The 26,149-nt window shown below is 31.7% G+C and overlaps 2 protein-coding genes and 1 non-coding gene across 4 annotated transcripts; 2 read left to right on the forward strand and 1 right to left on the reverse strand.

Moving 5' to 3' along the window:
• The first annotated feature begins 5,205 nt into the window (after positions 1-5,205).
• Positions 5,206-9,721, forward strand: LOC105764330 (NADH dehydrogenase [ubiquinone] flavoprotein 1, mitochondrial). The gene is made up of 3 exons (XM_012582862.2): positions 5,206-5,409; positions 7,181-8,649; positions 9,423-9,721. The coding sequence occupies exons 1-2, from the start codon at positions 5,407-5,409 to the stop codon at positions 8,636-8,638; spliced, it is 1,461 nt and encodes a 486-aa protein (XP_012438316.1). The 5' UTR covers positions 5,206-5,406; the 3' UTR covers positions 8,639-8,649; positions 9,423-9,721.
• Positions 9,722-13,655: 3,934 nt separating this feature from the next.
• On the forward strand, positions 13,656-19,788 carry LOC105764331 (uncharacterized). 2 transcript variants are annotated; one of them, XM_052624812.1, is made up of 9 exons: positions 13,656-15,110; positions 15,723-16,722; positions 16,795-17,191; positions 17,326-17,584; positions 17,667-17,873; positions 18,047-18,220; positions 18,677-18,874; positions 18,967-19,077; positions 19,212-19,788. In XM_052624812.1, the coding sequence occupies exons 1-9, from the start codon at positions 14,418-14,420 to the stop codon at positions 19,542-19,544; spliced, it is 3,372 nt and encodes a 1,123-aa protein (XP_052480772.1). In that variant the 5' UTR covers positions 13,656-14,417; the 3' UTR covers positions 19,545-19,788. The 2 variants fall into 2 exon arrangements, with proteins under 2 accessions (XP_052480772.1, XP_012438320.1); XM_012582866.2 differs by having other exon boundaries at positions 15,723-17,191.
• A 4,429-nt stretch (positions 19,789-24,217) lies between these two features.
• Positions 24,218-24,345, reverse strand: LOC128035781 (small nucleolar RNA snoR86). The gene has a single exon (XR_008192330.1). It is a non-coding gene; the product is annotated as a small nucleolar RNA snoR86 (small nucleolar RNA).
• Between the last annotated feature and the right edge of the window lie 1,804 nt (positions 24,346-26,149).

The following is a 26,149-nucleotide window of genomic DNA, read 5'->3' on the forward strand; positions in this document are numbered from 1 at the left end:
CAAACCCAAACATAATCCCATCAACCTCCTCAAACTACTTAGCCACCCACCAAGTTGTTGGGATCTAGTGCCTTTAGTGTAACGATTATGTCCACATATTTGTAATTTTTGGAATAAATTAGTTTAATAATACTCCACCATTATCATTAATATCTTTTGTATTTTGTCCTCAACAGTTTTTGCACACGAAGCAAAATGAAATCAAATATTAGCTCATTGATTATCTAACTTTAACTAATACTAAGTTGCATTATGTGGAAGGATCATAATGCGAAAAGACAACTTGTATTAATAGATAACCTAAACAATTCCTTAGTCTAATCGAAATTGAGCAAGTCGATTAAAAGACTAATATGTCGTTTATAAAGTCCAAATAGAGAGATGCATTGTCTTGGGTATCGGAGTGGATAACTCTCAGAAGGTAGAGACATAGATGTGGCTGATTGGACTGATAATACATCAGACAGGACCCAAGTAGAATAAATCCTAGATTTGTTTATGGATTTATTCATTTGCGGTGTTCATAGTATGGCTTACCTCAATCCTGAGTAAGTGATGGACTATGTGTACATGACTTGTACGCTTTGATGTATTAATAGCCTGAATTCAATTGGTAATGAGTCAAAAGCTGGTACGTTGGATATATGATTTTCACTTATTTATTATTTGTTAGTACTTGACTTTTCATGAAGAAAAAATAGAATCATATTGGGAGAACATATTTATCCCAAAGAGATTAAGGATGTCTTATAAAGGTAACACCCATGTGATAAGGTTATTGGACGAGCACTTGATAAAGTAGTTTTCGTAATGGTATGCAATAGGGAGAGCTTAGTCATGGTACTTTAATGGAATGACTCTGTGACTGAATAATGTTGTAATTAATAGTTGGAGAGTTGGAACTTAATTACAAATTATTTGAGCCCTAATTATATATGTCCAATCGGTCCCTCCATTAGCTCAGTATAACCTTGATAGTTTGCATTAATCAATAATATGGAAAAAGTGAAACAATGAAATAGAGAAGATCGCATGTGTCTCTATTTGTAATGAATATGTTTTCTCGCTATGAACAAAAGATGACTCGAGAATTAAATTAATTTATCCAAATTGTTATTTAATTAAACAATTGAAGTTCGATGTGAAAATTAAATTAATTAACTCATCATGGTTTTATGAGAATGAGTTAATTAAATTAATTTACTCATAGATTATAGTACGGTAAGTTTGTCATGACTTTAACGGAATTAGAACTGGGTTGAGAAAATAATTTAATTAGTTTAATTAATTAATTAATTGAATAATTAATATTTTGGGCATATGAAATATATTTATTGGGCTGGAAAAATTATATGAGTTGGTTTAAAGATTAAATAATACATATAATTAACCCAATTACAATATGAGACCTAATTAACCCGATTTAATATGGAGGGGCGACGACCCTAGTCCCAAAAAGGGCCTGGCGTTGTCCCCTAACTCCTAGTAGGAGTTGACTTTTCCTATTAAAATATTATTATTCAGTTATTTCTTATGATATTGAAACTATTGTTATTTTCTCTATAAATAGAGACCAAAAGTTAAGTTAATATATACACTTTTCTATGTTGATATTCTATCAAAATATAGTCAAATTATTTTTCAGATAAAGTCTATCTTTTGTTAAAGTTCGTCTTTTGATTTTTTAGCTCTTAAAATTTCACTAAAGTGTTCATTGATTTGCGAATAGAGCCTACACTCTAGCAAATCGAGGTCGAGATTAGTGAAGAAGATCGAGTAGTCGAAAGTCGGGAACATCTAAGTCCACCTAATCACAAATATTTGTACTATTTGGGTAAATGGTTTATTTCTGTAAACATCACAATCGATTAGTTTTTAATGAAAAATTTTAAACTTTTTGTTGTGCCTTGAAACACTATTTTCAAACCGAATTTTCCAACACAACCTAAAGTAGCAACAAAAGCACAGACAACAATATCATCAACATTCACCGGGGACATCTTCACCCATTCCTCGCAACGCCTATGCTTACTAGCAAACCTATTCTCCATATTATCAGTATCCACCACCACCATGGTACTACCCCCACCTCCACCAAGGCAATACCAACACTAGTACCCCTTCAATTGACCAAGCCTTTCAAAATCCCAATCTAGCTCATAGCAATTCACTAAAATGCATAAAAGGATAAAAATGTTGGAGGCCCAACTCTCAGAACAACAAATGTTATTTCAGGAACAATAAGAACGCCTATTAGAATTAAAAACAAAAAAAAAGAGTGAATTATTGAGGAGGTCAAAACACGTAGGAATCTCTTACAGCATGATCGCTCGACCTAGGAGGAAAAGATAGCTTAGTCCTTCAACAGACAGCAGAATCGCCAGGAAAAGAATGACTGGTTAAACCAACCCCTCGAACCCAATCACTTAGGGACTTAAGTATAGGATGAAAACCTTTGAGGCCAAAGTGCCTCTTTGGAAGAGCAGATGTAAGCATTGAGGAGAGTACTACAAGAGTTTTTCAATACAAGGACTGAGGGAGCAGGGGCGAAGGCAGAAAATTTTTTTAGGGGGGGCCGAAATTAAATTGTAATTTTTATGATAGTAAAAATACAATTTCACCATTCTAATAGTCTCTATCTTTATAATTTTTAAAGGATTAAATCAAAAATTTTTATCATTTTAGGGGGACAAAATGTAATTTTACCTTTACTAATTTAAAATTTTTAAAATTTCAAAAGACCTAAATAAAAAAATTTTCATTTTAGGGGTGTGCCCCTGCCAGCCCCATTGGTTTTGCCCTTGTGAGGGAGCTTCATGGAGTTATGTGAACAAGCCCTCTCTCTACAAAAATTTTGGCCCTACAACCTTCCTTCGATGTTCAAGTTCTCCAAGGCATTGTACGAAGGCCAATGTGACCCATAGGACCACTTAGCCTACTACAATAACAATGAATATCCTGAGGGTCTCCAATAAGGTTAAATGTCGAGCATTCTCCATGACCTTAACTACCACAACCCAAGCTTGGTACTTGTCACTCCCACGGGCTTCTGTCCACCACTTTAATGAGTTGGCCTACTTGTTTGTGAGCAAATTTTTTGCCAACAAGATGTTGCAACAATATTATAATATTAGTGGATTACAATATGCAATCTTTAACCTATTTTGGGATATCTCCCAAACGACCTTTCTTTGCATTTTAGAATTTGAGATACAAAACAATTTTAGAATCCTTCAATTATAATAATTTTTATAAACCTAATTTGCAGTTGACTTATGCATGGTGCCTAATAGCAAACCGACTTTATAATCCTTTTAAAATATTTCGGTTAATATTTTTACACAAATTAAGTAAAACTAATATAAAATTTATAACATAACCTTTATAAAAGAGGTTTAATAGAGTGTTCAATAATTTTATAATGCTCAAATGCGTGTCCATACAAGAATAATATATAAATTATAATATAGTCTCTGTAAACCTAATATGCTATTAGGTCGAAATTTGCTTCTAATAACAAAGCATTTTCATCCAATAATAAAATATAATTATATTTTTAAAATGAAATATATGTAACATTTTATGATTGTATAAAAATAAAATTTTAAACTTAAATCATGTATCTGTATTTGAAAAGTTATAAGATAACGGTAATTGCTTATAATTATTCGCATAATTACTCCAATTCTTATCGCCTTCTAAGAATTAGAAAGTATAATTAGAGTGTTTCAATCACACTTAATTCAATGAGATCTATCAACTGTAATGGTTATCCAAATCGACACACTTATGCAATTACATGCAATTAAATCTAAATCCACTTAACTTTCTAAACACAGGTGATTTTTCAAAATTCATTATAATCTTATTTTATTTAAAACACATTATCACGCCATAAGATTAAAAGAAAATATAAAATTCAAATATAATTTTGATTTAACTCTAATGTATATTTTAATATTTTATGTCATTAAAATATTTATATACTTTTTATGAGTCTAATAACATTTATATTGCATTTTTTATATTATTTATTTTAATATCATTTTATATTTTAATTACTTTCTAATTTATAAAATTCCAATAATATAATTTTTATTTAAAAATTACATAAACAAATAATCACAATTGCTAACCTTTTGAAATGATACATCTTAAAATACTAAAATATTAAAATTCTCCAAATTTTCTCAAGGAATAAAAATTTAATTTTTAAAAGTAAACAATTAATTTTTGGTAATATCAACAAGGCCCTTAATGTATATATATATATATATTTATCAATTTGACTCTCTTTTTTCTAATTAAATTTGACCTCAACTTAAAAAAAAAAACAGTTGAATTTTATCATCAACCTTTCAAAAGAAGTTGAATTGATATTTTTAATGAAAATACTAACTAAAATTTAAAATTTTAAACATAGCACCTACATTACAATCCATGTGTACTTTATGCTAATTTTTTTATTTTTAAACTTTTATAATTTTTGGGATAAATATCAAAACTATACATGAACTTTTATCGAATGTGCAATGTCATCCATGAACTTCGATTTTATGCGATTTTATATATGAAATTTTAATTTGATTCAATTTTCACAAATCACGACAATATTATTGAATTAGCATCATTTTACGTTAATATATTGTATATACAAATAATTATATTAGTCCAATATGAAAATAAATGTATGTATCTATTTTTAAATGTGTACATTTGAATTAAAATCAAAGTTTTATGTACATATGAACTACAATTCAAATTTCATGTGTAAATTGCATATTGGATCAAAGTGCATGTATAAAATTGATATTTATTGCTAATTATTTATTTGATTTTTATTGTTTTAAATTTTTAATATTTTTGTATTTTAAATTATTTATTTATGTGACATATAATATAAATAATGTCATATTAATATGAAATACATATAAACGATCATGTGGGTGACTATGCGAGCATGGTTAAAAATTTAATATTTTAAAAATATTTTTATAAAAAGTGATTTATTTTTTTCAACTAAAGGCATATTTAATAAATTATTAAAATTTTTTATTTATATTTAATATTTTAAATGTAAATGTAAATTTAAATGTTAATTGCTAAATTGTAGACGTGGCAAATTAATCATATCCGTTGAATGGTGGCCCAAATAACATCCACGACATCACAACGTATCACCGATAGCCATCATAAACACTCTAAGAAATATTGGCCGTTAGATCACTTACCACCCCCTTTCAATCGACATTTTTTATTTTCCACCGTCAATCTCCGTTGCTAGATACCGTAGCCAACCATTCCCCACCTTCAAATTCCCTATTCCCTTTTCCTCCGCCCTTATTTCTGAATTTTGCATTCGAGCGGAATCGCAACCATCAAGGATCATCCGCGAAATTTCACTCTATGGTAGGCCTCTTTCTTTACTCTTTCACTTGCCTCGGGTTTCTGGTCGATTCATTTCATTGTTTGGTCGTGAAATGTTGTTTCGCGTTTAGTTATAGATCCAAGCAATTGAACTTTTTCCCTCATCTTCTGTTTAGATGCGATTAAGCTAGTGAAAAATGAGCGCACTGAAGAAAAGGTTTTAGTTTTAATTTGCTAGAAACTTAGCTTACTGAAGCTGGATTGTTTGTTTTAGGGTTATGATACTAATTTTAGTTAGTGTAGATTTTAATATCTCCTTGTCCATTCGCATACCTTACCAAAAAGGAATGAAGAATGTTGTTTGTTGCTTCAAATTTGGATAAATTGGATGTGGCTGATATTTTGGCCCAAGGAATTAATTTCTACATTTAGCGGTGTTTTGTGATTTCCCATGTTATGATTTTAAAATGTGATTGTGATAAGAGTATTGCTGTGAAAGTTATTTTATAACATGATATACGGTTAAAATCATGGAAAGTTATATTAAGACGTTTGTTAAATTCAATGCTTTTTCTGAGACAATAATGTTATTTTAACTAAATTATCCTTAAAATAAAAGATGTATTTTAATATTTTTCAATAATTTCTATTTGAATTAAATATCTAATAATAATATTTTTCAATAATGTTTATTATTAACAAATATTTGAATTAATCAACAAGTTATGATTTTTTTTTTTTACATTTTGATTGAATCCCTCAAGTGAATACATTTGAAAAATAACTTGCATATTAACTCAAGATTTTGAAGATATACAATTTGCAATTTCTTATTGCATTATAGGTATAAATTCAAGTGTAGCAATGTATTCATATATTGCATGCATGGCCTGAAATTATCTTGATACTAAAATTTGATATTGATGAAATAATATTTTTAAAATATTTATAAGAAAAGAAAATATAGATATTTACCCTGTGATAGCACACATATATGACATGTTAAAAAGGGAAAAAATAAATGCAGAGTAGAATTTGTAGATTGAGAATAAAACTAGAAAAAACCACTTACTTTGGAACGATGAATTGAAATTGTAGAGACTAGAGAACGAAAGAACAAGCATCAGTTATGTTTTTCTTTTTTTACGATAAACTAGTTAATACCCTAAACACAAATAAAAGAAAGGCTAATTTTGTTCTAGTGGTTTTTTTATTACTTTCCATCTAGATGGAAAAGTAACTCTCCCACTAATTATCAAGGGAATGACTTCACATTACTTGTGAGAAATTAACTCCCAAGGGAATGTTACATTCCAAGGAAAGAAGCAATTTTTGCTTACCAAACATTGAAATCACATTCCAACCAATTAAATTCCTTAAAAAGTGATAATTTTCTTAATTCTCAGAAAGATGGTTTTAGTTCAATTCAGAGAGAAGTCAGACTTCAGACTTCAAAATTGATGGACTGATTAATTTGCATAATCAAAGTTGATGGTCTTTTCTTATTTTCTTTCCGTTATTTTGGTTGCCACTAGCTGCTCTGGTTGCATTATTGACATCCAAATCCCCCTCATTGTTCACTTGGACCGTTTTTATAGGTTTTACCAATGTCAGTTGCTTCATTCAAACATGTTTGTTACTTCAAATTTGCTATTATTTTCTTCTTGAGTGTTTTCGAGCATTTGTTAGATTTATTTCTGATAGTTAGATTATTTCATGGAAGCTAAAAAAGTTGATTAGTTATGTTCCAATATCTTTGGTAAAAATGTTTAATGAGAAAGAATAAAGAAATGATTGTTCTTTCTTTGCATAGGCACCCATAAAGGGCATTCTTTCCTTGCAAAGGGCAGCTTTGTTAAGAGCTTGCGGTGAAAGGTGGAAACTAGGCACTAGATCATTTAGTACTCAAGGAGCAACAACTGCTGATGCTCCACAGGCACCTCCTCCTCCTCCACCGCCTGAAAAAACCCATTTTGGTGGTCTAAAAGATGAAGACCGTATTTTCACCAACTTATATGGGTTGCATGACCCTTTTCTCAAAGGTGCCATGAAACGTGGTGACTGGTATAGAACCAAGGATTTAGTACTCAAGGGTGCTGATTGGATTGTGAATGAAATGAAGAAATCTGGACTTCGAGGACGTGGTGGTGCTGGATTTCCATCGGGCCTCAAATGGTCTTTTATGCCAAAAGTATCTGATGGTCGTCCTTCTTATCTTGTTGTCAATGCTGATGAAAGTGAACCTGGAACCTGTAAGGACAGGGAAATTATGCGGCACGATCCACACAAACTATTGGAGGGCTGCTTGATTGCGGGGGTTGGAATGAGAGCTACAGCTGCTTATATCTACATCAGGGGTGAATATGTGAATGAACGTAAAAACCTTGAAAGAGCTAGAAAAGAAGCTTATGAAGCTGGACTATTGGGCAAAAATGCATGTGGTTCTGGTTATGATTTTGATGTTCACATCCATTATGGTGCTGGTGCCTATATTTGTGGTGAAGAAACAGCACTTTTAGAGAGCCTTGAAGGAAAACAAGGGAAACCTAGATTGAAACCTCCTTTCCCTGCTAATGCTGGATTATATGGTTGTCCCACCACTGTCACAAATGTGGAGACAGTGGCTGTTTCACCCACAATACTGAGACGTGGTCCTGAGTGGTTTGCCAGTTTTGGGAGGAAGAATAATTCCGGGACAAAATTGTTTTGTGTCTCAGGTCATGTCAACAAGCCTTGCACAGTTGAGGAGGAGATGAGTATACCACTTAAGGAGTTGATAGAGAGGCACTGTGGAGGTGTCAGAGGTGGATGGGACAATTTACTTGCAGTAATACCTGGAGGTTCATCTGTTCCACTTTTACCCAAGCACATATGTGATGATGTCTTGATGGATTACGATGCACTCAAGGCTGTCCAGTCAGGACTGGGAACTGCTGCAGTAATTGTGATGGATAAATCAACTGATGTTGTAGATGCAATCGCAAGGCTTTCATACTTCTACAAGCATGAGAGTTGTGGACAGTGCACACCCTGCAGGGAAGGGACTGGATGGCTCTGGATGATCATGGAAAGATTGAAAGTTGGGAATGCAAAGTTGGAAGAGATTGACATGCTTCAGGAGGTGACCAAGCAGATTGAAGGGCACACAATTTGCGCTTTGGGTGATGCAGCAGCTTGGCCTGTGCAGGGTCTTATACGGCATTTTAGGCCAGAGCTGGAGAGAAGGATTAGAGAGCGTGCAGAAAGGGAGTTGCTGGAGGCTTCTGCTTAATCTCTGCTCAGGTTGCTTCTGGCATCTTTTTGACTTTCAATTTGTTGCTGCATCTTTTTCTTCCAAAATATTGAAGTACTCTTATCTTGCATGATTTGGCATCAATTTCTATTTCTTTATGTGCAAATGTACATTTCTATGGAATTATGTAATCCGTTGTCTATCTTCTCAGTCTGTCAGCCACATTATGCTTGCTTTCACAACTATGTACCCTAGTATATACATGAATGATTTCATGAGAAGGAAGAAAAAAATACGGTGCTGATTAGTACAATGCCTGCAGATGAGTGAAAGAGAAAGAGAACTAACTTATTTCTTTTACTGTCCTTAAGGAATTCATTTTAGTTCTCTTCATATCATCTGGCAGTGGCACCCAAGTAATGGTTGCCTGGTCACTTGAAAAAGGGCAAAAGAACCTTACATATTTTCTTCATGAATTAGTATCTGGTTTTCTGGTTGTTAGACGATGATTTTATTAAAAGGATGTGCAAGAAATGAGTTGGACGAAAATGCAAGGGAAGGAGGCATAAGACATACCAAATCAATTTTAGTTATTTTCAAGTGGAAAACGGCATTGAAGGATGCAAGTTTAACGAGGAGTGCATCCTTATTCTTAAATGCATAACATTTAGTTTCCTCTTTGTAAGCCACGGAAATGAGTAGGATAGCATACTTAACACCTGTTTTGTGATCCTTTGCATATTCTTACAACATATAAGTCAGTTCCACAGCAACTGCAGGGTTACATTTGAAGGTTTTTGACAAGTTGCTTCTTGCTATGTAGGGATTACCTGTGCAAGTGGCCATTATGGAATAAAATTGAAGTACCCAAAACTTGGAGAATAGGTGACTCTCAGGCATCTGGTGTTGTGGAAGTGTTTTATTTGTTATCTCCTAAGCTGTTGTGTTAACAACATTTCACTGTTTTAGAAAATAATGAATGTCTCCAATGTCTGGGCAGGGATACTTGTTTCTCATAGCATCCACAACGTTTCTTTTTTGGCCCATTTGATGAACATGGTTAATGATCTGTATTCTTTTTATTTCTTTTTGGGAACATATAATGGTATCTGTATTTTTCTATGATCATAGATGTCGTAGGATAAAAATAAACGTTTTCAGAGAATTAAAATAAAGTTATACTACTACCCAGATATTGAAATGGATAATGATGGAACTGGCATGAATAGAATACGAATATGGAGGGTTGGGTGGGTGTGGTAGAGCTAGGGATGTAATGAAGCTGAATTGAGTTCAATCGGTAAGAATTTTGACTGGATGCTAGAACTTGGCTTGATCCTGATCGAATTTTATTTTGAAAGCGTGAACTTGATTCCATATTATCAGAAAGAAAAAAAAAATTCAAATAAGCTTTGATTTTTATGGTTGATTTCAAGCTTCATGCTTTATTTCGAGTTTGAATTTTTTTTTTCTCAATATAAATTAAAAAAATATTATATTTAAAATATAAAAATTAATGGTCACAAGACTATCTATGGTTTTCTAGTAGTGCAATAGAAAATACGCCAGCTTGGACTAATTTGCAGGAAAAGATTGAACAGATGGAGATAAAGTGCTACAGAGCTAAAGAAGAAAAAGCAAAGATGATAGAAGAACTGAACCTCACTTATGATGTTAGTATAGACTATGAAAGTGATTAGATGTTTCACTATTTTGTATGAGTCATAAAAGTAAGTTTGTTTGTTACGCAAAAGTAAGTGTCATAAAAGTAAGTTTGTTTGTTATGAAAATGCATGAGTAAAAAAAGTAAGTTTGTTTGTTATATATGTCATAAAAGTAAGTTTGTTTGTTATGTAAATGAGATTCCTTCTTATCATGTTTGTCTGTAAAAATATAAAATATAAAAATTAATGGTCACAAGACTATCCATGTTTTTCTAGCAGTGCAATAGAAAACACGCTAGCTTGGACTAATTCGCAGGAAAAGACATCACCTATGGAAGTAGAAGACAATCTTGACAACTCACGTGATGCTCTTGAACATAAGATTGAACAGATGGAGATAAAGTGCTACAGAGCTAAAGAAGAAAAAGCAAAAATGATAGAAGAACTGAACCTCACTTCTGATGTTAATATAGACTATGAAAGTGATTAGATGTGATTAGATGTTTCACTATTTTGTATGAGTCATAAAAGTAAGTTTGTTTGTTATGTAAAAGTATGAGTCATAAAAGTAAGTTTGTTTGTTATGAAAATGTATGAGGAAGTTTGTTTGTTATGAGTTATAAAAGTAAATTTGTTTATTATGTAAAGGAGATTCTTTCTTATCATGTTTGTCTGTAAAAATATAAAATATAAAAATTAAAGGTTACAAGACTATCCACGGTTTTCTAGCAGTGCAAGACTATCCATGGTTTTCTAGCAGTGCAATAAATCCAGCAAGGTAATGTAGTTTCTAACTATAATACATGGTTTTCTAATCTTATTAAATGGATTTGCAAAGATTTTTCATTTTTCTCAATTTTGTTTTTGATTTTTGGGTTAGTAAAGACAGTTAAAAATTTCTCGAATTTTTAGTTGTTTTCAAGTTTAATTTAGGCTATTGATTATAAGTTTAGAAGATTGATTGAAGGCTAAAAATCAGATTAGATTAAATTCCCATTGATGCGTGCTTAAAAGAAGTGGAAGAATGAGTGTTCAATTGATGATTAGATATAGGAGTGAATATAAGGTTAGATTTGAGTAGCAATAAATTTTGATTTGAGTTCTCAAAAATGGACATTGAAAGGGTGAAAAGTATCGCTTGATTGCATTGCATATATATATCAGAGGTTTTAATTGTTTATTCTTACTACACTAACTTGACTCATAATGTTGATGTTAATTTTGAAGCGAAAGAAGTTGGTGGAAGCTTTAGCAAGAAAGGCAAGGAGAAAGTTGGGGAGGCTTGATTTGATTTTTCGATTTGTGCATTTCATTTCCCAATTATCTTGTGCTATTCTTTAACTTGAATCATTTATACAAGTTTATGTTGTTATGCTTAGGAATTCATGTTGAAAGTGAACTTTGTTTAGTAAGGATTGATGGTACTGATGTCATGGTTAAATGCTCAGACCATTGAATTAATCATGGTGCTGCTATATTGGTTATGTTATTAAAGTGAATTAATATATATTAATTGGCTCATTAGATGAAATTGGATAATTCTAGAGTATAGTTAATATGTCATAAGGTATACTCTTGTGTTGCGGGTTAACTTTGTGCGCTTGAGAGATTTGTTTTATAGTACTTTGCGTAGCTTATAGAAATGGTTGGATTAAGTACCTACTATTTGTGCTTATGCACTTTTCATATATTTGTTTACAAATCTAATTTCAGTTAATAGGGAACTAAAATATGTTAATGGAAAATATATTGTATTACAAATTTTGGAATAGGTTGGTATGTATTGAAAATGAGATGTGCAAAATGAACGTTGGAGAGTTAGTTTTGTGGTATATGTTGTTGAGAATCAATACGAAATTGTTTTTATATAATTTGTGATTTAGCTTTAGATTAGGGTATTTTGGATTTGTTTTGCACCACTTAACATCATATGCTTAGTGTGCGCAGATTTTTGATGTTAGAGTTTTCTTAGAATTCAAAAAATATTAAAGGATCCTTGGCTATAATCAACCTTAGTATTAAGAGTTTCAAATGTCATTTGTATTTTAAATGTTGGTTTAACTTGGATTTTTTATAATTAAATATGATTTTTTTAAATATGATGTTAAACTACGATATGTTTAAAGCGTCTTTTTATTTTTATTTAAAATTTTGATGTAATATCTAGGTGGTAATCTTGTTATTGTAACAATAAATAAAATATAAATTCAAAGGTGTTTAGTTTTTATTTAAAATTTGGAAATTATAGTAAAAAAGTATGGTATAAAAAATCATTTAATTGCTATTTATTTTGTAAGGTTGTGGGATTAAATTTAGGAGACAATTGATCTAGACATGAAAAATTAAAAAAATTTATCAAAATTTAAATTGAATTAATTTGATTGGCTATTGTGCTGGGAAGACTTTGACCTAATTGGAGGATCATTTTTCATTCACAAAAATGGATTACACAAAAGTCTGTCTTAATTAATTAATGGCTAATGATAAATTTGATCACTAACATTGGCATATTTTGTCAAAATGGCCCTAATTATATTTTTGAGACTTTTTTATCATCAACCTTTGATTTTTTTTCAAACTATTTTTCTAATGATTTAATGAATAAATTCAATGTTTCCATCTTTCTTTCTTTTTCAAAAGGTTTCAATATTTCATATGTTTATTTACTGAGAAATTTTTCTATTGAATTAATTTTTTTAGATAATTACGTTTATTTTATTTAAATTAAGAGTTTTTTTTAATTTCATGTATTGTTTATCTATTTTATTATTTTCCATATGTAATTATCTTATAGGGTTATTTAAGTAATAAATTATATATTATTAAAATATTCTACATATAAAATTTCACATCATCCCTTTTAACTTTTTTAATGATACTTTTCATCAAATCATTAAAAAATAACTTGAAAAAGGAACAAAATTGATGGCAAAAAAATTTTTAAAATACATTTAAGATCATTTTGACAAAATATATAAATGTTAGTGGCCAAATTCGTCAGATTTCGCATGTTTTTATTAATTAATTAATACATTAAAATTAAAATAGGAAGTTGAACTTAAAATTTAACCAAACACAGTTAAGTAGTCTTATTCAATTATTTCTCTTTATGACCCAAAAGGAGCCGTCCTTTATATTAGTTGAAACCTTGAATAAAGGAAAATTTGTGATATATGATCAGAATGTAGAATGTCTTTCAAAAAATTATTACTTCCTGCTTTGCTTATTGACTTTGTCAATTGCCATTCTTAATGAGTTGTAGAGTTGTAATTAGCTGTCTCTTATAGTGCATTCATAAAAACATTAATTATACTTCATTGTCTTTTTCCATTCTTCTAAGTAACTTAACATAACAAAACAAAGGGAAAAAGAATTGTGGGTAAAAAAGAAAAACAAAAAAAACCTGCATCTTGCATCCTAAAATTGTGACATTTCCTCACGAGTTCTGATTTCTATCATTTTCAAACACATTGTTCAAAGTTTTGACCCTTTACAATTCAAAATACTAGCATTTCCTCAACTTTTGTTTAGTTGTTTTCTAGAAAGAAAATTCTTTACATTTTCTTCCTTTGAATTCCTCATCTGCCTCCACTATGTACATTTCAGCTCTCTTTTTCTCTGGGGATATCCAACGTTGTTCTGCTTCTAACTCTATTTTTCCTGAGTTAAATGATGTTTGCATGAATTGGGTTGCTTATCCTTTTGTCTATATCATTCCTAGTCTTGACTTTAATGATGTTTGCATGAAATGGGTTGCTTTTCTTCTCCCTATTGCTGTTACGATGATTCGTTTTTTTTTTATTGCAACTGAAGTAATGTTTTAAATATAGATTTTGTTTTTATTTTTTTAAAAAAAGGGGTTTAATCTGTACTTTTCTCACTCTTTCTTTCGTCTGATTATCAAGTGGTAGGTTGTTAACTTGTTTTTTTTCCAAATTTTAAACATATTGCTCCACCGGCTGTTCACTAGTGGAGATTCCCTTCAGGTTCACGCACGCTAATTGTTTTAGTTTGCTGAAGAAACATTTCTAATCTGTTTTTTTTCTTCTTCTTCTTCTCTAAATACAGGTCTTATGGTTTTCATCAAACTTTAAGGCCTTTTAGCGGATCATATCAATTCAGATTGAAGCGGGTGTTTCATCCAAGTTCCAACAATGGTTCTTGGCCTAAGAACTAAGAACAGAAAAGGCTGCTTACATCAGCTTGTTTACACTGTAAATGTGAAGGAGATTAATCCTTGGACACCATTGCAATCACTGCAATCGGCTCAATCTGTTATGCTACAATGGGAAACTGGTGATAAGAGTTCTGGATCCATAGCTTCTACCATTGATAATGGAAAGATTGAGTTCAATGAATCTTTCAAACTTCCATTAACTTTACGTCAAGAAGCATCCCGTAAGAGCACGAATCATTTGAGTTTCCACAAGAACTGTTTAGAGTTTTACTTGTATGACTCTCGGAAAGAAAATGTGTCAAAAGCTCAACTTCTGGGATCTGCTATTGTAAATCTTGCTGATTATGGAATTATCAAGGAAACTATATCCATTAGTGCTCCTTTTAACTTGAAGAAGAGTTCTAGGAACATAGAACATCCTGTTCTTTATCTTAATATCCGACCTTTTGATAAAGATAGCTCGAGCGCTTTGTCGAAAGAAGTGTCATTAGACAAGGATGGCAGTGAATGTGTTTCTGAATTCATAAATGAAGGAAATGATGAGGAAATCGAGATTGCTTCTTTTACTGATGATGATGTTGATGATCTTTCCTCACAGTCATCCCATATTACTTCTTCTTCTTCTTCTGTTTTCGACCATTCTAGAGAGTCACATATTCAACATGATAAGGTACTTAGGTTCATCCTCCTCCTTTTGTTCTTCATTTCCATTTTCATTGAATTGTCTGTTAACTGTTGTCTTTGAATTGGGGTATAAGATTGGATTGGATTTATGAATTTGGCTTGGAGGACTTTGATCCTTGGGCATTACCATAAGTACTGCTTTTTGAGGACTTAACACCGTCCTACTTAGACACTCATGTATGCTACTCTTAGTAGTGTTAATTGAAATTGTATATATTTTGCACATGCAATTTTCTGTATAGTTACAATTTGTTTAGTTAATATGGGGAATGGGTTTTCATCTTGGGACCTTTTCTTAAGTTACGGGGTAGCTGGTGATTTTAGGCTATGGCTTGGCTTGAAAATCACTAGCAGCAATAAGATGAGCCAAAATTATATTATAGTGATTAATTTGTAGATATGATCCCTGTTTAAACATTACGCAAACATAGCTATTAGTTTTGGGAACACATCAGATGGTTGTTTCTTATCATCCGCTACCACCATGATTCTATTCTGGGAGGTCTGTCGTAGTTCTGGTTAATTTGGTGGCTGTCAATGTCATCTTAACAAAGCTAGAATTTCTGAATGTTTAATAGCATGTCACTGTTGATTACAGAATCAATCAGAATCAGCCACTGGTGGGTTTGAAAGGCTTGGGCTCACGCTTCCTTCTGCTGGAACAAATGTAAACTCGGGGGTAAGACCAATTGTTGAAGCATTCAAACAAGTGAATGGCAATACTTCTCCTTCATCTTCAATGGACTTGTGCTCCAACTCTATGAATCCTGTAACTAATCCTATGGCTAAAGTTGCATCCCCGGAGCATGGTGCTACTACCATTCCAGTAGAGACCAACTTAGACCATGTAAAGGATGAAGATTTGTCCAACAACCCCAAGAATCTTGTAACTTATCCCAAGGCTGAAGTAGCATCCTCAGAGACAAGTGTTACCATTCCGGTAAATACGAATTTAGAATATGTAAAAGGTAAAGGTTTATCCAAGAATCCTGTAAGTTATCCCATGGCTAAAGTTGAATCCGCAGAGACGAGTGTTACAATTCCAGTAGATACGAATTTAGACCATGTAACAGATAACGGTTTGCCCAATAGCCCCAAGAATCCTGTAACTTCTCCTATGGCTAAAGTTACATCCTCAGAGACGAGCATTACCATTCCTGTAGATATGAACTTTGACCATGTAAAAGATTCCCATGCCAAAAGAGAGGGTGATAGGAAAGCATTGAGGCATGACCAAAGTCATGTAGACAGATCTTTAAGTAGCATTTCACATGTTGGTCAGCGGAAGGAAAATGAGGAAAAGACACTGTGGGAAGTTGAGCTGGATAGCCAGATTTTAAATGCCAAAGAATACTCTCCGCAGGACATGTTAGGTTTTATACCGACTCAAGATTCTACAGAAAATAAAATCAGTTGGAGGAGTAACACTTTTGCGTCCAGCTGTGAAACAACTGAAGTCAAAGGTGGCTTCATTGCAAACGATGGACAGAAGCATGCGGCACCTGTTCAATTGCATTTTGACAACAATGGCCTGTCGAAGAAGATCCAGTTTATGGAGAAGGCAAAGGAACATGATATTTCCGAGGAGATTTCTAATGGTAACTCAAGTGATATGCTTAGTGAAAGGGAAGAAACTGTGAACAACTTTTCTAACGGTAAATTTAACTCAGGTAACAGTTATGGGCCACTAAAGAATACTAAGTTCATGGAGAAGGCAAAGGAATCTGATATTCCTGAAGAGATTCATAATGGTTCTACAAAGGATACATGTAATGAAAGCGAAGAAGATGCAAATAGCTTTTCCAACAGCAAAGTTGAACTGGAGTCCAAAATTGAAATGCTTGAACAAGAATTGAGAGAAGCTGCTGTTGTTGAGGCTAGTCTTTATTCTGTTATTGCAGAGCATGGGGGTTCTGTAAACAAGGTTCATGCTCCAGCTAGACGACTTTCTAGATTCTATATCCATGCTTGTAGAACAAGTAACCCAGATAAGAGGGCAAGTGCTGCTAGGGCTGCTGTTTCAGGATTGGTTTTGGTCTCTAAAGCCTGTGGAAATGATGTTCCAAGGTGTGTTCTTACACTTCCTGTAATTTTTTTCCCTTTTAGAAGATGAAACTGGAAGATTTTAGATTCTACCTTCTCTACCACCAAAGATGTTAGTTTGGTTTGCATGTTGATCATTCCTATCCCATTATTCATAGGTTAACCTTCTGGTTGTCAAATTCAATTGTACTGAGAGCAATTGTGAGCAATGCTATTGGGGGAATTCAGCTATATTCTGGACCATGCTTAAATAGTAGTAGCGAGGGAATGGTGTTGGAGGACAACTCCCATCTGCAAGAGGAATGCAATTCAACGGAAAGTTTTGAAGAGTGGGTGGACCCTCAGACGTTTCTACTTGCATTGGAGAAGTTTGAAACTTGGATCTTCTCCAGAATAATTGAGTCAGTCTGGTGGCAGGTCAATCCTTTCTTTTAAAAGCTTAGTGCATATCGTCTTCTAAGTTCATATCTAATGCTATTTCTTCCTATATACTTGCCAGACTTTGACTCCACATATGCAGTCGGCTGCTGCAAAGAGCTCAAGCTCAAGGAAAACATCAACCAAAAGATATGGATTAGGCGATGAAGAGCAGGGGAATTTTTCAGTCGAGCTTTGGAAGAAGGCTTTTAAAGATGCCTGCGAGAGGCTTTGTCCCATTCGAGCATGTGGACATGAGTGTGGTTGCTTATCCATGCTGGCTAAATTGGTATTATGATACATTTTAAGTTATTTTTATTGTATGCATAAAGAACTTGGCCTTGAAGTCTATCCTTGTTTATGTTCATTATGTCTCTTTGTGATATGATGGGGCCATGTCGTTGTTTCTATCACATTAATTATCAAATTGTTAATGTCGTCGACATGCAAATTTGAGATTAGGTCATGGAGCAATTGGTGGGTAGATTGGATGTTGCAATGTTCAATGCTATTCTTCGTGAATCAGTGGACGAAATGCCAACAGATCCTGTTTCTGATCCTATATGTGATTCAAAGGTTCTTCCCATTCCTGCAGGAAAATCAAGCTTTGGGGCTGGTGTACAATTAAAAAATGCTGTGAGTATTTGGTTGCTCTTTCTGTTGAGCTACTTTAGTACTTAATTGCCTCTATGATTCGTAAGTTCTGAACCCGTTTCCATACATTTAAAGAGAAATCCACCCAACTTACATTTTACTGATGTTAGTATTTTTATATGCACATCAAAAGTACACATTTTCATATATTCGTTTAATAACTCATCTGCTGCTGGAGATAGTTAAGTGTATCAATACCTGCAATTCCAGCCTACTAATATGCTTTACCTTCTGCTTTATTTTCTCTCTTTAACTTAACACATGATTTTATCCGACAGTCGGAAATTTCATTCACTTCGAAGAAGTTAAATGCTTGAACCTTGTGATCTCTTGTCCCCCAAATATTTTATTAAGAATTAATTTAAGCATGCAAAAGCTTATTATGTGTTTAACATTTGACTAAGAGGGATCTTTTTTCTATTGACCTTGTGTTAGCAGATTGGAAATTGGTCAAGATGGCTAACTGATCTATTCGGTATTGACGATAATGACGGTCCTGAAGATAGCAACGAAGTTGATGATGACAAAAAAGCAGGATTTGAGGCTTCCTTCAAGGCCTTTGGTCTCCTCAATGCATTGAGTGATCTCATGATGCTTCCATCCGATATGCTTGTCAATCGGTCCCTGAGGAAGGAGGTATAGTTCGGAATCATGTATATATGTATCATCATACATATTTAGTCTTGTATATACCTCATTCTTCTGTTGCATCTTTATTCATGTTGAAGGTATGCCCCAAATTCAGCCCACGATTGATCATCAAGGTTCTTAACAATTTTGTGCCTGATGAATTCAATCCGAACCTAGTTTCAGAGGCAGTTTTTGAATCATTGGACGAGGTTTGTCATGACATAACCCCAAAAAGAAAAAGTTTGCTTAAAATGAACTTTCCACTTCTTTTGTCAACCCGGAATCTTCCAAGTTTATGGTGCTGAATTTATTTTTCCTGACGGATCCGTGTTCTCGTATTCAGGATATTTCTGAGGTTGGGGACGAGTCTATTACAAACTTTCCATGTATGGCAGCTCCAACAGTGTATTCACCACCTTCGGCAGCTTCCCTAACAGGCATTGTCGGAGAGGTCGGAAGTCAAGCCTTGCGAAGAAGTAGATCAGTGCTTAGAAAATCATACACTAGTGATGATGAGCTTGAGGAGTTGGATTCACCCATCACCTCGATCATTATCGAGAACCGCAGCGATTCAACCGATTCAAAATCACTGAATTGGATGAGAATGGGAAAGGGAGACCGAAAAGTAATTCGATATCAATTAATCCGAGAAATATGGAAAGAAGGCGAATGGTAAAATTTCTTAAGTTTTAACCCCCTCCCACTGTTCTTCACTGAACATGGTTTTGTATATAAGCTCATGACTTATAGGCTGGTGTACTAAGCTGTTGGAGTTTAACAGAAATCGGCATTTTCCATCAGCTATTCAGCTCATATCGTCTATGTTATGTTTTTTTGCATGCCAACAAAATCAAGATACTGCAGAGGCATGTACGGAAAAGCTAAGCTTAGACTTAATCTATTTGCCCGTTTAATTAATATTTTTCAATTGGATCATTTTAAATCATCTTTTTATTTTTTAAATTTTTAAATTTTAATCTTAACAATACCTAAAAATAACAATTCCAGAATTGCCCCAGATAAAACTTGAGAAAGGATGACTCATTATTTTTACTGATCTGTAGAATTGGTTATTCCAGCTGCTACCAATTTATGTATAAATCTGCTACCTGTTATTGGAAATGGGAATTGGTTAAATGACATTTCAGTTTGCCCCTCTAGTTTGTTGTTTTTTTCTAATCATGATACTTATTTTCTGACTCATTATACATATACTCATATATTTGCCCTTAAAAAATAATACCACTTAATAAATTTGATAGTTATTATTAGAAAAACCAATTTCCCTTTGGTTGGTATCATATATGTAAGGTATGTTTAAAGAAGGAAGGTTTAGAAAATTTTGGTATAGATTAAAATTTTATTACTATTTTTGTGAAAAAATATTTTCAACCATTAAATAAATATTAATATATACAATTTGATTGATATGATACAAATATTGGATTGGTTTGAAAATTTACATTCATTCCAACTGACAAGTACAATTGTATTGATTAAATGCTAAAATTACGTATTTTATATAATTAAATTGGTTAATTTATGAGAGTGCACCACTGATTTTTCCATGTTTATATTGAATTTTGTGCAGGGATGCAATTTGGGGCTAAATAGAAGAAAAAAGAAACATTTGGGCTAGATTGAAGAAATGTGCAAAGAAGGCGGGACAAAGCAGAATTTTTCCAAGATGTAATTAGCTGAAATTTTATGTTGACTAAGTAGAGATTATGTAGGGATTTTTTATATCATGGAATATTTTATTTCCTTGATTTTCTATGGCTAGTGGCTCTTAATTAGTAAAGCCACTAGTATAAATAGGGAGCTACTTGTTCATTTAATCATCAAGTCATTAATCAAGTTTTTAATTACCATTTTTTTTATTAAGTTTTGCATCAAGTTCTTTTTAAGCTTTTCATCAATTCTTTCATCAAGTGTTTTTCATCAAGTTTTTAAGCAAGTTTCCATCAAGTTTTTAATCAAGCCTTTATCTTTTGAATTTAATCTTTTCTTTCCTTTTTGCAAATTTATTTGCTTACATTGATTCCTTATATCTTTCCATTTATTAGTTTCCAGCTTTAGAAATGCTGCACCGAAACCTTGCGTCACCCACATCCATCCATTTACATTTTTTTTTCATTTATCCAACCCTCTCCAAATATGCCTAACTCCAACATGCCCAAAACCTTAGTCAACTAAATTCATTTCAGCTTTAGGTCGGTGTTAGCTTCGTCAAGACCCTTGAGCTACGAACCCGAGTAATTTAACTCCTAAATTTCAGTACTTATTATTTCTCCAGATTAAGAGTATGATTTTGTCAACTCACAAAATCAAATCAACACTAAGTCAAAAAATACGTCGTTTGAGTTAGTCCTGTCCATGGGCCGGCCCGAAAAAAAATTTTGGCCCCACTCTTAGGCCCGGGCCTCGCCCGGCCCTAAATATGGGCCTAAAATTTTGCCCAGGCCCGGCCCGGGAAAAAAATAATAAGCCCGGCCCGGCACGGCACGGCCCGATTTTTAATAAACACAAAAAAAATATTTTAAAAATAAAAAATAAAAAAATATATATTTTTAAAGTATTTTAAAATTTAAAATTTAAAAATAAAAATAAAAAATATATATTTATTATATTCGGGCCGGGCCGGACTTAGGCCAAAAAAGTTGAGCCCGAGCCCAGCCCATTTTTTAAACGAGCCTCGTTTTTTTGCCCAAGCCCATACTTTGGGCCTATATTTTTACCCAAACCCTCCCATATTTCGGGAGGGTCGTCGGGCCGGGCCGGGCCTCCCGGCCCATGGACAGGTCTAGGTTAGACATACAGTTGGAATTCCGAAAGGATCGATTGTCTAATCGGTTTTCCGTGAACACATTTCAGGTTCCGTGAACTTGGAACCTAGAACCTGGAACCTGGAACCTCGAAAAAACTCATGCCTAAATCTGAGCTTAGTTTAATTAATTTTTCTTCAGATTTATTTAACTGTTTTTATTATTTTGTTTTCAGCTTTTACTTTTCACGCATTTTTTCCCTGTTTATTTCAGGTTCCAGGTTTTCAATTTTATCCTCCCCCAAATTTCTTGGGCACGACAACTGCCCAGACACAAATCTAGTCGAGAAAGAGAAACAATTTTCAGTAAACTCAGTCTCTAAGGGATCGACCCTACTCCCTATACTGCTTAAATTACAAATTAGGCATAGGTTTATATTGGTGGACTCGACATCCATCATGTATCGATAAATTTAATGGTTAGATCGTTAAAATATTAGTCGTACAAAGAAATATAATTTTACATCAATATAAGTGAATCCTTCCCCATTAAAATTTATTTAATTTATTTTTTTCATAAGTTAAATATTAAGTTGATTTTAAATAAGTTATCTTTTTATTATAAATATTTATGTAATTGATTTTTTTTTTGCAATCAATTCAAGTAACTTTTAATGTTTCAATATTAAAATTAGTGAATAGTTAATTGTTAAACTTAAAATATATTTTATATTAAAAAATATTAATAATATTGATTAAATTAAATTTATAAATAATAAATAACCTATAAAATAGTATAAAAATATTACTTAAATTATAAATATTAATATTAATAAAATATTGATTTTTTGTTTTAATCTTAAATATTTTCAAGATTATATGCTATTAATATAATACATTATAAATTATTTAAATATTTTTAAAAATATTTTATAGTTAAAAAAATTTAAAATCATTAAGAATTAAAAAAAAAACTAAACGATTAAAAAAATTATATAATTACCATACATAATCTGTCCAACCGTGCATTGCACAGGATATGACATATCATATGTAAACTAAGGTAGGGAGCATTTTAAGAAATTTTGAGTTCCAAAGTGTGACAAGTGTCACCACTAAATAACATTAGTTTAATTGGTGAAACACGTTCATTAAAGATAATAAACAAATTTGGAAATGATCCCTATAATTTCAATGAGTCCTTATTTATGAGCTGTAAATTGTGGAATATGTTAGTTTTTCTTACCTACAAAGATAATCATAATTTTTACAACATTAACTTCCTTTTCTTATTAAACAAGCTATCCTTTTAAAATTATTATATAAAATTATTGAGTATATTTTTAAATACAATTAATCTGTGTACTTAATTAAAATAAAATTGACTTTTCCATAATCATAACAAGTTAGTATACATTATAATATTGCAATGTTTAAATATTAAAAAATTTATGACATTCTAATTAAGGCAGAGATTGAAGATATTAAATATTAGAAATCAAGAGTTCTTTTATAAATTCTAATCTTTGACTCATTTGTTAATTTGGAAGAATATTAGTAATTAATTCATCTTTATTTTAAATATTACTTTTTAATATATATTTATTATAATACAAAATATCATAATTCTACAAATTAAATATTTATATTAATTTATTATTTTTCAATATTAATATTATTGAAATGTTACAAAATTTAATTGATACATTCAACCAAATAAAGAATTAATCATTGATAGATCAAGTTATCCATTCAAATCGAAACATTAAACCAAATTTTAAGAAGATTTGAAAAATAATATTAAGCCCAAAAATAAGATCCATTTAAAATATGAAATAAACTTTAAACATTCAAAACTCAACTCATTTTACAATTTAATGTTTTATATTATGTTATTCTATATATTGAGTAATTTATAACACATAAAAATTAAATCTATAATAAAATATAATACTAAATATTAAATATATATAATTATTTATTTTAAAAGCTAAGTTATATTTTTAAAATAACAAAACAAGCTTAAAATAAACTTAAATTAACCATTTACAAATATAAACAAAATTACCAAAATTTTAAACCGACCAAATTTGAGTAAATATAAACTAAATTCATATCATTTTTAGGTCAACTAAAACCTAATTCATTTTATAAGCACCCTATTGTCTAGATTTAAGAAAAAATTCAAAGCAAGTTTTGATTGAGAAAAATCATTCTAAAATTTCAACTCAACTAATTAGCATAACATATTATTTAATATATTTAAAATTCAACTTAAAATATTTACAACCTACTTTAATTACATCGGTATTTAAAACAAGTACTTCTGTTTCAAAATTTCAAAAGGTACAAGCGCTCAAGGATAAACAACCATCCTTCAATACAATCAACAAAATCTTATCATTTGTACTTGTATATTGCTATTCTTTAATATTCATCATCTAAAAATATAGCACTATATCAAAACATATAAACACAAACACAGTCATTTAACATATTAATTTAAATACCTTGGATTTTGACTTGCAAGTAATATTATGAGGAAAAGATTTTTGTAGATTTTGAAGTAAATTTTGAGATAAAAAGATGTAGCGACTTGTTCGAGGCCACGATCAAAACGAAAATGAAGTTAATGGGCACGGAGAATCGCTCAATGATATTGCCAACCTTCAATGCAAATCACGCCATCAATAATTAATTGACGCCTTTGCTCTGCAAATTGGCTTTCTTTTAATAAGAAGCAAAAGAAAAATAAAAAAATCTTTAGAATAAGCGGAGAAGAGGAGCAGCTGTGAGATGGCAGATTTAGATTTTTGGAAGAAGGGTCGTTTATATAGAGGGTGGTGAAGAACCAAAACCCTAAGTCGAGATTGAATTATTACTGTAAAATGGCCAAAAATACCCTTCTTTTTATAGCTTTTTGCGCTTTTGTGGGAGCAGGGCCCTGGATGAGTTTGTTCTGGGCCAATTTTCATGCTTATATTAGGCTTAATTCATTGTTCCGCTCTTAAAAGTATATATATTTTCCGTGTTTAAATTTTTTATTTTGTAACCATGGTTTTAAAATTATGTTAGGCAATTTTGATCAATGAAAAAGTGGCACATGACATGTTTTCGCCAATGAAAAAATGCATCATGTACTTAAGTTTATTTAAAATAAAAATATTAAATTTAAATTTTGGACGACGCAACGTTTTTATTAAAATGAGTGACGTCAAGATGAGCTAGGGCTTGTCGTTGTGACGTGACATATTGTGATGGTTATATCGTGACAAAAATTAGATAAAGTCGCAACGTCAATCCATATATTTTAAAAATTTTGCAATTTGCTCCTATTTTATACTTGGGTTGATAAAAAAGCTCTCATAAGCTCGATTAAAGCTCTAGACTATTTGTTTAACCTGGAATGAATGGGGTTAACATTGAATAGTATGTGTAAATGTTTGTTTTAATGTGAACTTGACGATAGTTGCTCCGGCAACGAATGTAACATTCTATAGCTCAAATCCAACAATCAGGTCGAGCGAAAGGTGTTACAATGAGTCCTGATTTTTTATGTCTGGAGATACATTTAGCTTTAGGGTGTTTTTTTTAATTTAACTTATGTATTAAATGATAAAATGAATATCATAAAAAAAATTATCATTTCAATTTGGTTTTTAAATTTTAATGGGTATTGGGTTTTAAAGTTTTAATGGGTTTTGACTTTTAAAAGTATTGTGTAATGTGTATTTTAATTTAAGGTTTAGGATTTAGGGTTTAGGGTATTTTAGTTTAATGTGTATTTGAGTAATTACCATTTACATACTCAATCCCTGAGGCAAGGATCAGTCTGATCTTACGAAGAGAACTCTATAATTCAAAAATGTTCTTAATAGCAAGTAGGTTTCTCGGGTCCTAAAGATATTTAGTTTTAAGAGTTTGAACCCAAAGACTAATATATTCATATATTAATCACCAACCCAATTTAATTGGGAGGGCTTGATTTTTCTTTTGGGTGAGGGGATACCTAATTTAATTTTGGTCTATGTGCTATACTCGAATTTAATATCTAATCTTTATACTACAAATTTTTTTTATATAAATTGGTACTTCAATTTTTACAATATCATTTATTAGCCCAAATACTTTATTTGATTAAAATGTTTATATACTTTTAAGAGTTGTAAACAATGTTAAAATCATTTGTTAAAATTAAGTCCATTGTAGTGCTTTTTTCTATTACATTGGTAGCAAATTGATACATGCATGGATGGGGTGAAATTTATTAAATTCCATTCACCGATGCTACCATTTTTTAAGTTTGGAAAATCAGTAGACTTACGGTGACTTTTTGGATGGGATATTCTAGACATTTCTAGGTTGAGATGTCTTCATGGCGTTTAAAGATCTATCTCTTAGCTTTGAAACGCATTTTGAATCACTTGATTTTGAATTCGGGAGCTCAAGTTATGATCGTTTTAGTGAAGAATGTGCAAGTAGAATTTCTAGACAGGATTATGACGGGAATTACGAGT

Source organism: Gossypium raimondii, chromosome 12 (genome assembly GCF_025698545.1).
Source record: "Gossypium raimondii isolate GPD5lz chromosome 12, ASM2569854v1, whole genome shotgun sequence".
Lineage (NCBI taxonomy): Eukaryota > Viridiplantae > Streptophyta > Magnoliopsida > Malvales > Malvaceae > Gossypium > Gossypium raimondii.

Coding starts and splice junctions, on each gene's coding strand:
- LOC105764331 (XM_012582866.2), top strand. CDS start 14,418: ATGGTTCTTGGCCTAAGAACTAAGAACAGAAAAGGCTGCTTACATCAG. Junction 15,111..15,722: donor CACATATTCAACATGATAAG/GTACTTAGGTTC, acceptor TGTTGATTACAG/AATCAATCAGAATCAGCCAC. Junction 17,874..18,046: donor TATCCATGCTGGCTAAATTG/GTATTATGATAC, acceptor ATTTGAGATTAG/GTCATGGAGCAATTGGTGGG.